Below are 14,780 nucleotides of genomic sequence, written 5' to 3' on the forward strand. Positions count from 1 at the left end.
TTCAAGTTTGTTATTTAAGTTATAGGCTTAGCAACACATCTATTAACGTTCGTTTGAAACCGTTATCAACATTAACAGACTGAACTGGACTTAAAAACAGACTTAATAACTAATTTTAGTAAATTATTCTGGTGAGTATCTGGCTGGTCGTACGCCACTCGTGCCAAAAATCCGGACAAATGTCACTTGATCAAGGAGCAGATGTGCATCAGATGAGATCAACTGATTTTGCGTGCGCTGTGCACAGCGGTTTGTACTCTTATTGTTAACAAGATAAACTCATATAAGAAAGTGGTGTGCAAAAGCAGGGTAGTGACAGAATTGATGCGCATTATTGATATTTGAAGCATGTGTACCTGCACATTAACACACGGGTACTGTGGAATATATTTTTTACTCACCTAAAGCGCTCGTGCTCTCGTCCACTCCCTGCAAAACAATTAGCAGCTGTGCGGTGTCTGTGGCATCGGTGCTCTCATCACTTGCGATGGAGTAAAAATCAAAAGCTTTATCAGACAGTTGCAGTTTAATGTTGGCTGACGAGTCTTCAATGCGTCGCACAACTGGATTTCTGGACATGCTGACGTTGTTGAAGTCCTGCACTTTTTCTGGGCACATTTTTTCGGTGACTTTAACGAGGCAGTGTTTTATGAGGTCTCCATCTGAAAAAGGCTTGCCATGTCTTGCGATGAGTTGGGTGACCTCATAGCTGGCTATTGTAGCCTTTTCTTGGACCTTTCGAGCACGAAAAAAATACTGTTGCTGACCCTGCAGGAGAGCTACCATTTGCTTTAATATTTGCTCTCGCTCAGCACCAGTGTCGGATGCATAGGCCTGACGTTTGGTTTCATAATGACGTTGTACATTATACTCTTTCATAACTACCACAGTTTCAGTGCAGATCAAACAGACACTTCCCCTTGAATTCTTTGAAGAAATATTCACTCTCCCACCGTGTCTGAAATTTTCTGCACTCACTTTCTACCTTTCGCTTCTTTGGTTCTGCCATGTTTAGTAGGGGTGCAACGATACTCGTATCGATATTGAACCGTTCGACACAGTGCTTTCGGTTTGGTATGCATATGTATCAAACAATACAAAATTTTAAATTAATTTTATCAACTTTTCTTCTGACGATGCTGTCTGTGTTGAGAGCTCAGTGGATCTGCGTTCCACTACTCCGCCTAGGCTGCACTGTCGAGCGCAGATCCACTGAGCGCAGCGCAAGCTAGCAAGACAGAAGCTAAGCTTGTTGCAACATGGCAAATTGAACCTCCCCCACCCTCATTCAGATCTGGCCTTCGGAACTATTTTGGTTTCCATGTGACGTATGACCCTGAAGGTAAGCGCATCATGGACAAAAGTAAAACAGTATGTCGGATGTGCCACGCAATGCTCAATTACATGGTGGGAACTAGTAAGTTTGTTTGTTAATGTGTTGATGCCATCCAGCCCCACGCACAGGCGATCCGCAGTAGCTCGTTAACGGAGATTTGCCTTGTTGTGCCGTTAACGTCATTTCAGATTAACACTGACAGCACTAGTGGGAACACAACAAATATGACTGCACATTTACTCCGACAGCATCCTAGTGCAAAGACAAGTGGAAGCAGACAAAAACAACAAGCACGCATGCTACAAACTTTACCCAAGTCATTTAGACAGCCGTTAGCACATGATTCTCCTTATGGGGACCTGATATGTTTAATATGCTGCTGAGAATATAGCCCAGAAGAAACGTATAGTATAGCTTTTATTTTGAAAAGAGCCATTTCTCTGTAATAAACTCTCTTTTCCAAAGATGAGTGATTTCTCAATCAGATTTATTATTTTATCCCTTTGTTGTTTCAGCAACATTAAATTTAAAAACTGTACCTTTGAGTTAAAATATATATTTATAATTTTAATAAATGACAAATTAAAAAAGCATGAACATTTTTTTGTATCGAAAAAAAAATCGAACCGTGAATTTTGTGTATCCTTGCACCCCTAATGTTTAGTAACTTGGGTTAAATTTCTTCTGTGATTTTCCTTTTTGGTGGAGCAACTGTCTTGATCAACAGTAGGTTGGTGTTAAAACTAAGAAGTGCAATACACTCAAGCAAAAGTTGAAGTGCGGGCCATAGTCTATTCTATTTATAAAATTACTTGCGGGCCAATTAAAAATGGACCGCGGGCCAACCGGAGTTTGGACACCCCTGATTTAGACATAGATACCTGTTAATTACTAAGATCAAAGATCAAAATAAAATCCTAGAATTTCACCAAATGAGGGGCTGAAACTTCTTAGTCTGTTATTACATTAACCTTGCAGCAGCCATATTATTGGTCAGATAATACAATTTAAAAATGCTCCAAAAGGCTCCAACATCACAAACATGGTCCAGAGTCCAGTTCAGAGACTGATTTGCTGAGATGACGTCCAGCAGGGTGCTAGCAGCTACAGCCATCTGTGTCGCCATCCACCTGTTAGTCAAAGAGGCCATGCCACTAATAATGGAAATTTTAAGCCAGTTTAAACGGGTGAGTTATGAAAACATCCTCCTCATATGAAGGGGTTATGAAGGGGGAAATGATCTATACAGACCAGACCAGTTTTTGGATCAGGCTGTAATCATGTTTATTTCTGCTGTAAAGTTTTAATACGGGAGGACTGACTCACTGCTGGAGCCTCTGTTGGACATCAAAGGAACTGCAGGTTTTGATATTTATTTTAGTGCTTTGTTGCAAAACTTACCATCAATGCTAACATCTCCCACAATAATTATTTTTATCTAAAGTGATTGCCCTCATTAATTCAAATTAAAAGTAAGTAAGGGGCAAGCAGAAGATAAGAAAAAGCAAATAAAACTTTTTAAAAAATATTTTCTAGTTCAGGTGTAAGAGACTTAAGAATGAAAGGCTGCTGACACTGTGTAGAGCAGATGTAGGGAACACTGTTTTTCTACTGTCTCACTGAAGCCCTCTGGGAAATTCAGTGCCAAATAAAAGCATCCTCTTCTCTGGTGGCATTTCATCAGCCTTCAGTGCCTTATACTTCATGACTCCCAGTCCACCACATGTGACAAAGATCTGGTCGTCAGCGCGATGTGGATAACTGACCTGTCCTGCAGCTGCAGTGGTTGTCATAGTAATCTAGGTGACAGTTATCATGGTGATGTGCAGGTACAGTCGTGGGATGGACCGGAGAGATTACTACAGCCGATCTCGTTCAGCCGACCGACCCATCTACACACGCTCACACTCAACCGATCGATCTGACTCCACACACATGAGGTCTGGACGGTCTGCTCCCCCCTCACCTGCCCTGATCAGGTGACCCTCAGCCATCCAATTAGAAAGCAGCTCCATCTCCATGTTTGGGGCATGTTTTTTTTTTTTTTAATTTGGTTGTTTGTTTGTTTTAGACAAGCATGAATTCTGACTCAATGGTGACCACAACAGTTTTATTTTCCGCCTTTATTTTAGCCCCACCATATGTCCCAGTGACATCACCAACACCTGAACATTTCATATTTGACCGCAGCTTTTATATTCTGATTGTTTTGTTTTATTTTGGGTGGCAAGTTAGTCTGTGTTGTTGTTCATTTGTTTGCTGGTTGTGTTGCATGTGTTTCTAAAGAATTTCTGTTCACTTTCTGACACCTAACTGTTGGATGTTCAGTTTCCTCCAAACTGGGCTTGGCACTCAGGCGTATTGCCTGCAACATACAAGTACCAAATTTAAGCAGGGAGGTTTCTGTCTGCGATCACAGTGCTGCCTCTATCACAGCTGTGAACACACCCAGTGGCAGCTGATGTTGGTCAGCTGTATGTATCTGTATTTCACAGAGACAGATTTGTTTATAACGTCTAAGAGACATTAGAGCTACAAACAGGTTTTCAGCAGTGATGGGGCCTTGCACTCTTTGTTTCAAGTATGAACTCTTTCTGTTCAGGTTATAATTTTTTTCCAACAGTTATACAGAATTAATGATGTCCAAAGGTTTACATTCCTACCTGGTTGTGTGATGTACAGGCATGCTTCAGGATACTGTAACATCACAGTTGGGTGTGGCTGCATGTGCAAGAAGAGTCCACTCTACTTTTGCTTGTTACTGCTTCTCAAGCAAAAGCATCTGGAGTGACTGCAGACTTTTCATTAACTGACTGAATACAGTGCCAGACTAAATGCTGATCAAACTCTATCTGTGACTATGGAGGGAACCTCAAACTGACTGTCATCCCTGACATCTGACCTTAAATCTCTCCTGTCAGGATGGCGGTTTGATTGTTTATTTTCTTTCTCTTCTTCTTTTTAAACATGTATTTATTTTTTCATCAGGGCTAATGCTGGAGGCGGTTCCACCCTGACAAGCCCAACGGGGACGCCTATTTGTGGTCGCCGAGGACGCCAGCTACCTGCTGTCCCCCCCAAAGGAGCTCTCGACAGAAGTGCGTATACTTGAGATATTAATCAAACAGCACCTCCAAGCATCTCTGAACCAATCAGCTGATGGACCCACCACCATCCACCTACAACAAACGTGTGTTTTATACAAAGGCAAACCTGCAGACTTATTTAAAAAAAAATAGAGGTTTTACAAATTTCAAGATGAGGTCTGAGATAATTTCCTAATGGGTATGAATATGAATGAAGTGTAACTTCCTTCACACAAAATAAATAATGAATACTGCAAATGGTGCCTACTCCAATCACAGACAGATGACGATGATAAAAGTGGATAAAAATTGTAGCACTTTTGCAAAAAGTCGTGAATGCTGCAGCAATTGATGAGAGTTGACATTCAGGTGTGTGTTTTGTGTTTTCAGCAAAGTGAAAGAGACCCAGCAGCAGATCAGAATTAAGTAGATCAACATCTAGCCATTGTGGCAATGAAGGACCCAACAACAGTAGCATTGCAGTTTAACACGGCTTTTATTGACTGACTTTCCAATGTGCGTAATTCTCCAGCTGCCCAACTATTGTAGCACACACAAAACCACAGCTGCTGTAATAATAATAATAACGATGATGATGATGATGATTATTATTAATCATTATCTCCCTTGGAATGCTGTTGAAGCATTATTATTATGCTTCAACAGCATTCCGAGGGAGAATGGGACATTGAGTCCAAATGGACCATGTTTAGCACCTCCATTGCTGAAGCCGCTGTACTGAACTGCGGCCACAAGGTGGTTGATGCCTGTCGTGGTGGTAACCCCTGAACCAAGTGGTGAACACCAGAGGTGAAGGGAGCCACCAGGCTAAAGAATGAGGCCTAACAGGCTTGTTTAGCCTGTGGGACTTCATAGGCAGACCAAGCAGAAAGTGGGTCGGGCAGTGGCTGAAGCAAAAACATGGGTGTAGGAGAAGTTCGGAGAGGAAAAAGATTTTGGAGTGCCTCGAAGAGATTCTGGCAATTATCCGGAGGCTCAGGAGGAGAAACCTGCACTCTGTATTGTGTGGGTGGAGCCCTGCTGACTTTGACTGAGAAGATTGTCAGGTGGTAGAAGGAATACTTCAACGACCTCCTTAATCCCACTGGCACATCTTCCGTGGCGGAAGCACAGTCTGGGGACGAGGGGGATGACTCATCTATCTCCGGGGTGAGGTCACTGAGGCAGTTAAACAACTCCATGGTTGCACGGCCCCTGGAGGGGGGTTGCCCTGAGTTCCTGAAAGTTCTGGATGTTGTAGGGCTGTCTTGGTTGACATGCCTCTACAATGTTGCATTGTGGAGAAACGTTGCGTGGAGATCAGGGGCCTCTGGATTGTCAGACCAGGGTGGTGGTTCCCATCTTTAAGAAGGGGGACCGGAGGGTGCCTTCCAACTATAGGTGGATCACACTCCTCAGCCTCCCTGGGATATTTTATGGTAGGGTGCTGCTGTTAGTCGAACCTCGGAAACAGGAGGAACAATGTGGTTTTTGTCCTGGTCATGGAAAAAGGCATTCGACCGTGTCCATCGGAGTGGCTTTCACTTGGGTGGTCTCAGAATCACGTCTCTGCTTTTCACAGAGGATGTAGTTCTGTTGGCCTCATCAGGTGATGGCCTCCAGCTCGCACTGAAACAGTTCGCAGCCAAGTTTGAAGCTGTGGGAATGAGAATGAGCACCTCCAAATCGGAGGCCATGATCCTCAGCCATAAAAAGGTGGAGTTCCCACTCCGAGTCAAGGACGAGTTTCTACACCAAGTGGAGGAGTTTGAGTATCTCAGGGTCTTGTTCATGAGTGATGGGAGACGGGTGCTTGAGATCGACAGATAAATTGGTGTCAATTGTCATTCAGTTTTGAATATATGTAGACATTGAGGGTTCTCGGGAGGGTCCGTGCTGACACCGGTTGCTATCTGGCAGAGGGTCGTTGGTACCATCCCACTCCCATGTTCCCATGTTCCCACTTCAGAACAGCACACAATCGCCACCTGGGATATGTGTGCATGAGGGTGGGAATGCATGTTTGTGTCTGAGTGTGCCTGTTTGTCTACGTCTGTGTGTCAAGTCAGGTCTTAGACTAGACTCTGCCATCATGCTCTTCTGTGTTCTGTGGTCTTTTGGTGTTGCTGCTCGGTGGATTCAGTCTTTTTAAGAAAGTTTTTGCCTGACTGGTTCATTTGGGTATTTCAGCCTAACAATGTCCTCCTTCACTTACACTGGCATGTATTTGAACCTCATGTTGAAAGTTTTAGTGAAATAATACAAATTCAATCCAATTCAACTCCAGATCTTCATTAACTTAATTAATTTCATACAATTATACAGGCAGGGCCTCATATTTCAATATTTTCATATTTACAGTGAAAAATGTAAATCCAACACTTTAAATCAACTTTAGATATTGTGTCTACATTATTTGTTATAAATAAATTAGGGAACAGGTCTCACCTGGCGATGAAACAGCTTGTCAGCTTCCTCACTTACTTTTGAACTGTGTATAAAGATTAGGGATGGGTACCGGTATCCGGTGCCATGATGGCACCGGTTCTGACATAAACGGTAGTCACCAGACCGAAAAGCAGCGCACATTTCGGTGCTTTATTTCGGTGCTTTTTTTTCCTGAGATGTGATACACTTTGAATTCTAGCCAATCATTTTACGTTTCCGGGGATAGTAGGCGGGTCCAGGTACGTACGTTCTTTTAGAGCAGAGCTACAGGTTAAAAATGCCCAAGGCGAAGCGGTAAAAAGTCTTGCTGTACTTCACAGCAAAAGATGCAAACTCAGCAGCCTGCAACAAGTGCTTTAAGGTGATACTGTGGAAAGGAGGTAACACCTGAAATCCGATGAAACACCTGGCGACGCATAGCGTTTTTTTTAAAAGCCGAAAAATGCGCCGTATTTGATAGCTTGCTGCGAGACCTCACACCGAGCGCATCTACTGCAGGTGTGGTGCCTGTTATCGGACGAAGAGTTAGCAACATCCCCCAAAAAGCTGAAGAGTAGAGTCCTGGCCCCTAGCCCTGCCAGTGTAGCAGAAATGATGAGGATGATGATGGCAGCAGCAGCCGTTCTTCTCTGCGTGAGTAGCTTAATGTTGTTCGTGTATAATTTACGTAGAGTAGGCTAACCACGTTATTACATTAATGTATCTAAGGTCAACTAGCAAACATCATCATAGCTACATGCGGCTGTCTTCTTGTTTGATGGCAGATACTCCCTTCACCCTGGCCAAAAAGGCTAAAATGACCAAATAAAAAGTGGGAAACAGTTAAACATGAGAAGTTTTTGGACAAAGTTTTTGTTTTTTCCATTGTTTAAGCACTGCTTCCAGCCAAGAGTGATACCATATATGCCCTATAGCTGCAGAAAAGGCTAACATTGTTATCTTTTTACAAAAAAACAGCTGAACATGAGAGGTTTTTGAACCAATTTTGTGTTCTCCATTCTTTAAGCACCGGTTCGAGCACCGTTTAAGCACCGGCACCGTTTCAAAAGTACCGGTTTGGCACCGGTATCAGATAAAACCTAAACGATACCCATCCCTAATAAAGATAGCTGTAGAAAACCTAAATAGTTAATCCACAACTGCTTAAATTAAAGCTGAGAGTCTGCACTGTGGTTGCATACAATATAGACAAAAGCTACAAGAACTCTACCTATATGTGTTATATTAAATGCCTAGAGACACAAGCTGGGAAATCCCAAACCCATTAAAAAGAAACCAGAGTCAATATTCAGGGTTTGGCAAAATGCTGATAGCAACTGTTTGTTTTCAGTCTCTTCTCTGGTTTTGTTAAATACCTGCACCCTATCCTTCCATGAGCTATCTAAACTGAATTTTGCACATTTACTGACACAGAACAACAGCAGTAAGCTAATGAATTGATTGTTACTTAAAAAAAACGTTTTGAATTCTGTGTCACAGAAAAGTTCAAGCATGAGATGCTGGCAGTAAAGAATTTTTGTCATTTTAATAAAATAATATTTGTAAAATACTTATAGAAAAGAATAGAATAGAATATAACAGTGGTTTCCTATCTATGTCAGATGATTAATTGAATAAATTCATTGAGATTTTTGCTTTAGCTACAGAGTGTTCACTGGTTTCTGGGACAAATAATGAAAATGACATAGTTAGGAGTCAGTAAGCACCTGCATATGGACCACTGAGGGTCATAGCTCTCTCTGTTTGTTTTTTAGACTCTGTGCAGACAGGTAATGAACTGAAGGTTTACCTACTTAGAGTAGTAACTCCTTAATAACAAGCCTCCTGTAGTGGTAGTAATTTAGTGATTCAGTGGCACTGCTGATAAAAGATGAGTGCTGAGATGTGTAAATAAAAACTTGACTAGCTCTTCACATTACTGTTCCACAGTCAGGAACTTTCCAGTGAAATAAAGACTAATTTCACTTTACCTTAAAGTCCTGTAAATACAGAATATAAATCAGTCAGATGAACAAAAATAAAGGATAACAACCCCAGTTAATGTAGACCACCTCATGACAAAAACAGCACATTGTTTTGAATGATTTTAAAATTGTGGCTACAAAACTATTCCAATAAATGGTGTATAGCAGTGCACGCTCCAACCAAAAGTTCCTGGACCTTCAGAGTGTTCAAAGTATCATTGTTGGGGGCATAAAAATTGTCTCTCCCGAACTTCTCTCTGACCCAAGCTCCTTTACTGGAAACTACTATAACAGGATTCCACAAAGGTTCTTGGGGGACAATTCCTCTGGTGAAAGCATGTTAGTACTTAGAGATGTAGTCCCTTGACCAGGTCCAGGTTTCTGTGCTGGGATTGGCTCAGGTTTCAGCCTGCATAATAATAGAGAAATTCAACATGACTGAGTTCCTTCTAGTGGTAGTGAATATGTATGCTACCATCAGGATCTGCATTCATCCAGTAGAACCCGCTCTCTAAGAACAGGTGTGTCATGAGTTCACCAGAAACTGCCAGCTTGACTTGCAAGTAGCTCGACTAAAGCTACCTGAATTCGGCTCAATATTCTTGTTATATCCCAGAATACCGTTTGAGTAGGTCACTCCTGTGATTTCGCTTCTGGAAAAGGTCGTGTGGTCATTCATCATGTCATTGTTTTCATTCTTCTCACAGCTTTTTTTTTTCCCATCAGCTTTGACCATGACTGCAGCTCCAGCAACAGCAACTAAAGTCCCTCCACATCATCACTCCCCTGCCCCTGTCCATAAACAACACTTTCCCTCTGTCAGTCAACAACCTCCTCTTATAAGGGTCCAAGCCCCGCCTCCCCCACTCGCCCAACCCCAGCCACTTCCTGCACCTGTGCTCCCACCTGTAGTTACAGCACCACCACCACTATTTTTACCCACACCGGTACCTGTTCCTGTACCCACAGCTGTACCTGTTCCTGTACCCACAGCTGTACCTGTTCCTGTACCCACAGCTGTACCTGTTCCTGTACCCACAGCTGTACCTGTTCCTGTACCCACAGCTGTACCTGTTCCTGTACCCACAGCTGTACCTGTTCCTGTACCCACAGCTGTACCCACAGCTGTACCCACAGCTGTACCCACAGCTGTACCCACAGCTTTATCCACAGCTTTATCCACAGCTGTACCCACAACTTTATCCACAGCTGTACCCACAGCTGTATCCACAGCTGTACCCACAATTGTACCTACAACTGCACAAACAACTCCACTGGTAGCTCCACCTCCCCCTGCTCCACCCCGTGCACCTGCTCCAGTTCAGCCTCCACCTCCTGAACCCACCCTACCCCCTCCAACTCCAACGCCTTCCCCTTCACCTGCCCCATCACCAGTCCCACCCCCACAGACTCCAGGTGTGTACATCAGGTTTAACATTCAATGCATCTCCAATAGAACAGAACAATTAGCGTGATTCTTCTAGTCAGATGTCTGTCAGACATCCTTTATCATAATCATTACTTATTCATTCATGTGTTCATGTTGTTTACATAATGCCATCACATATTACCCTGCATGTCAGATCCGGATAGGCGCTCAGCAACACCAGGAGGAACCAGAAAAGGCAAGTCCAGTCACTGGTGGATCTAATGAAGTGTCAGGTGATCCTCACCATGTAAACTATGAGGGTTTGTAAGGAGATAAGTATAGCCGCAGCGTTTAGGTGATGAAAATTTATAGTTTTGTGTGGAGAAAGAGAGAGGGGGGTTTTAAGCTCAGGCTAGGATCCATCACGGACATCTTATGATGATTCAAATTTTAAACATTTATCTCCAGTCAGAAACAGATTTTCTTGGTAACTGCCCCCAAAGGCTCAGTAAAACCAACAGATGATGTCTGTGTAGGTTCTCAGTCATCCAATTCATTGTAGTGTAAGGAGCTTGAAAAGCAAGCAGCCTCTTCAGTTCTAAAAATCAAATAGAGAGTCCCTGGTATTTAAACCCTAGTTTTACACTCTGTTTTCTTTGTATTATTTTAGGGGTTTACTTTACAATATAAAGCAGGTAACTGTTGATGTAACTGTTTTGATTTGGCATAATATAAATAAAATGGAAATGAGTTGAATATTGGGGGCTGTTAAGAGAGTCAATGACCCACTATTAGTCCTGTCCTCCTCCATATTTTGGTTTCTCCCTTGGGTGTTAATGACCCATGTCTTTTTATTAACACCTTGGCTCATGTGATGAGGTAAATTCTTAATAGTGTGTCAGCAACTCTCTTAAGGGACAACAACCCCTGCTAGGGTTAAATAGCTGCGACTCTCCACCGTTTGGTTTTTAGAACCGAAGAAGCCTCTTGGATGAGAGGTGAAACATCCACATGAAACTTAAAGAAGACAAGAACAGATGATAAATTTCAGATTTGTAACCTGCTCAAAATGTTGCTGTTCAGGTGTGTTTATATCACTGCGGTTTGGTGCTGGTTTGGATGGGTCATCTGACTAGAGTATGAGCATTAGTGTAGCCTGACCAATCACCTCTCTTTGTCCGCACTATGCAGAGGTCACATGGGAGGACCAACAGAAGAAAACAGCCAATGGTATTATGCCCACCTTTAGCCACACCCACATATAGAAATGTAGTGTTTAGCTCGTGTTATCTAGTTAGTTATCTAGTTAGACTGAAGTGGATTGGTTTTGGATTTGGTTTTTAGACTCATTCACCCATTTGCGCAAGCACTTTTGAATCCTCAGTGTAGAAAAGCTCTATATAAGAACCGGACGAATCCATGTATTCATAAAGCAATCCACCAGCCATCTGTCCATCCATTCATCTGTTTTTCCATCCATCTAGTCTTCTGTCAATCTATCCAGCTCTCTGTGTGCTTTGAGGAGTTTGTGGTTTCTCGTTGATATTCTTCTGTTTCCATCTTTTTATAAGGGGAGATGTTACCAACCAGCAGAGAAGGTACACACACTTTCAGTCAGCTTCATCTTTTTTTCTGACCTGCTGTGAATTGAAACTAACTTCCATGCTGTCAGAAATCAGCAGCCTGAAGCTGTTCGAACAGAGAAAAAAGTGAAATCTATTGTCATTTCCTGCTATCACACATTACCAACCTAGACTATGACTAATGCTGCTCTTCTGTCTCTACAGGTATACTGAAGGACCTTTCAAAGGTAAACAAACATTACACCACTTTTATTTATATATGTGTGTGTACATTACGTGTATGCCACAGCTTGCTTACCTCTTCTCCTCCATCTATAGATGAAGGACAATCTCTCCTTTAAGTCATCAGACAGTGATGTCAGTGATGTCTCAGCGATGTCCAACGCCTCTGACACTCAATCTGTCCACAAGATCGGGTAAGCAGGAATCCATTCTTGGATGACAAGAGAGAATAACGTGTCCATGATTTCTAGACAGAATCTCAGCTTCTGATTGGTTGGAGCACAATGGTATTTCTGGCTCCCGTTTCTCTGACCTTTCAGTGGAAGTCTTAGCTTTCTGAATCCATGCAGGGATTTCAGTAATATGTAAGGGTTTGCTCTGCAGCTGCTCTCTGTGGGCACACATTTCTCTGAATCTTTTCATCAGATTATGAATCACAGATGATGGCATCCAATGTTTTATTGCTCTCTTCTAATGTGGGGTTGTAGGGTTTTTTTTCTCAAAGTAATAATATATTTTTAACGGTAAGGTGTTGACTTTGTCTACTGATCAGAAAGATAACTAAAGCAACATGAAAATTCACTTTTATGAAACAGAGGGCAAAAGGAAAAGAAAATGGCAACAAACAAGTATTTTTTTAAATATGTTTGTGGCTTTTAGGTAAAAGTATTTACAACATATTCCATCTTTGTGCTGTTTCACTTAGTAAACTGTTTACTGCTAGATGCCAGCTTCTTTCTTCCACTGTGCAGGTAACAAACTGCACAGTGTATTCCCTGCTGCAGGTGGGTCTAGGGCATACCCCCAAGTAGACACAGAAACTGTATTTTGTCTGAAAGAATTGCTGTGTATTTAAGTCAACACACTTAAAATGTTCACCTCTTTATCTGCTCTCAGACAGGAATTGAAATTTTTACTTTCTACCAGAGTCCATTTATAAGTACAGAAGGTTTAGCTCATAGGGCAGGTGACCCTCTTTGTCTATTGCTGCATCTGCTGATTATTCAGTTTGTGTTAATGTGTGAATTTGGTTAAAAACACAAAAATTCACACAAAATGACCAGAAATGTTTTCTGTGAGGTCAGATTGCTGGTTTTAAGATTGTCAGATTGCTAAATAGAGTCTAGCAGATTGTATTTGTTAATACATGTAGTATTGTCACAAATGGAAATGAAATATTAAGTTGACATGTGTTTCAAACATCACCTATGTGATTGTTGGAGTCAGAAAGGAATAATACAGATTAAACTATATTAAAATCAACGGCTCACTCTCATCCTGTGTACAATCACAGTTCACGCTCATAAGCATGTGTCCTGTAAATCCTCCCACAACACATCATTCTGAATGTTTAACTCTGCTGCTGGTTTCAAATCAGTGAAAATACATAATGCTTAGTCCCGTTTTTGTTAGCATGTGTTACCTTCACCATGGGATGGTTGTAGCTCAGAAAGTAGAGTAGGTCACCTACGTATTGGAAGGTTGTTATATAAAGCACTTTGAGTGCTCAGGTAAAGTAGAAAAGCACTATATAAGAACCAGTCCATTTACCATTTACCATTCTGCATGATTCTGTCTGCATGCTACTCTTTTCTTCTCATATTGGCTGCCACAGTCTGATTGAATGTCTGGAGGGCCAATCAGCAGAGCTGGGGGTGGGCTCGCAGGGAACAGAGGAAATAGTTGGGGCATCAGAAGGCGGGGCTACACTGCAGAAGAGCAACTCAGTGGAAGAAGGGGAGGAGGAGCCTGAGCCTTCAAAGTAAGAAATTAACAGATGACCTCCTGTTGGAATCAGTTGTCATAGCAACAGCTGCAACACTACCCATTTCCTTTTCCTCTCTGTGCTATTGTGATGTGTTTGTGCCCTGCCTCTTGTGTTTTGGCCCTTTTTCCTCACTTATTATTGTGGTGGTCCTTCCTCCTGCAGGGTGTCTGCAGCTGCCGCTCCTCTCACCAAGTCGTCAAGTGTCGGTGGTGAGATTTGCTCATTGGGGAGAAACGATGATGACGACGATGACAAGAAGCGACGCTCAAGCTTCGGTGCAAGGATGATGGGGATGGTTGGACTTGGAAAGAAGAGTCAGAGTGCCTCCCAGCTCAACCCAGAGGGTCAGTCCTAGTTTAACCATTAAAAAATATAACCTCAATTCTTGCTGTTTTTGTTATATTTCATGGACTCTGCCATAAACAGAGCAAAGTTTTCTTTGAATTGAATCTTCAGACATACAGTGTGTTTTAGCCAAACTGGGAATCTGAGTAGCATTGCAAGAGTGTCTCAATAAAAACTCACTATCAGAATGAAAATCCAAAGAGGAACATCAGCCAAAAAATAAACTATGACCAAATGAGTTAGGTACTAACAAGCAACTGAGCAAACATATTACGGAACCAGTTGAACCAGTGAAAACGGAACAGAACAGAACCAATATGAGTCACAGAGCACCCTGTCCAGGGCTCTGATTAGTCTCTGGCTGTTTATGCTCTTGTAACAACTTATTCTGCTTCTTTTCTCTTTCTTCTTCCATCCTTACAGAGGAAGAGAAGAAGAAGAAGGTGGTGAGACTTCCCGTTCAGAGAAGTGTAGAAACCGGTTTGGCCATCGAGTTTAAAGCTCGTTTTACCCGACAGCCGAGTAGAGACCCAGATGCTGAGGACCCAAAACCTGGAGCGTATGAATCGCTCCTCTTTCTACTCTTTTTATCTTGTATTCTCTGTTTAGTTAAACTTTATTCATACAGCACTCATTTAAAGCAAGGGGTTTTTATGATA

The 14,780-nt window shown here is 42.2% G+C and overlaps 1 protein-coding gene across 16 annotated transcripts in view; it reads left to right on the forward strand.

The window, feature by feature from the left end:
- The window catches only part of LOC146493580 (regulating synaptic membrane exocytosis protein 2-like), a 55,079-nt gene that overhangs the window by 35,809 nt on the left and 4,490 nt on the right, over window positions 1-14,780 (forward strand). For 11 of the 16 annotated variants that reach the window (XM_085149486.1, XM_085149487.1, XM_085149488.1 and 8 more), the window contains 11 exons: window positions 3,166-3,315; window positions 4,325-4,434; window positions 9,561-10,250; window positions 10,418-10,459; window positions 11,395-11,433; window positions 11,775-11,801; window positions 11,991-12,013; window positions 12,105-12,202; window positions 13,624-13,770; window positions 13,939-14,120; window positions 14,545-14,680. In XM_085149486.1, coding sequence (XP_085005612.1) covers window positions 3,166-3,315; window positions 4,325-4,434; window positions 9,561-10,250; window positions 10,418-10,459; window positions 11,395-11,433; window positions 11,775-11,801; window positions 11,991-12,013; window positions 12,105-12,202; window positions 13,624-13,770; window positions 13,939-14,120; window positions 14,545-14,680 — 1,644 coding nt within the window. The remainder of the gene's footprint in view (window positions 1-3,165; window positions 3,316-4,324; window positions 4,435-9,560; window positions 10,251-10,417; window positions 10,460-11,394; window positions 11,434-11,774; window positions 11,802-11,990; window positions 12,014-12,104; window positions 12,203-13,623; window positions 13,771-13,938; window positions 14,121-14,544; window positions 14,681-14,780) is intronic. The other 5 variants (XM_085149492.1, XM_085149494.1, XM_085149491.1 and 2 more) reach the window with 4 other exon arrangements.

The sequence above is a fragment of the Neolamprologus multifasciatus genome, chromosome 22 (genome assembly GCF_963576455.1).
Source record: "Neolamprologus multifasciatus chromosome 22, fNeoMul1.2, whole genome shotgun sequence".
Lineage (NCBI taxonomy): Eukaryota > Metazoa > Chordata > Actinopteri > Cichliformes > Cichlidae > Neolamprologus > Neolamprologus multifasciatus.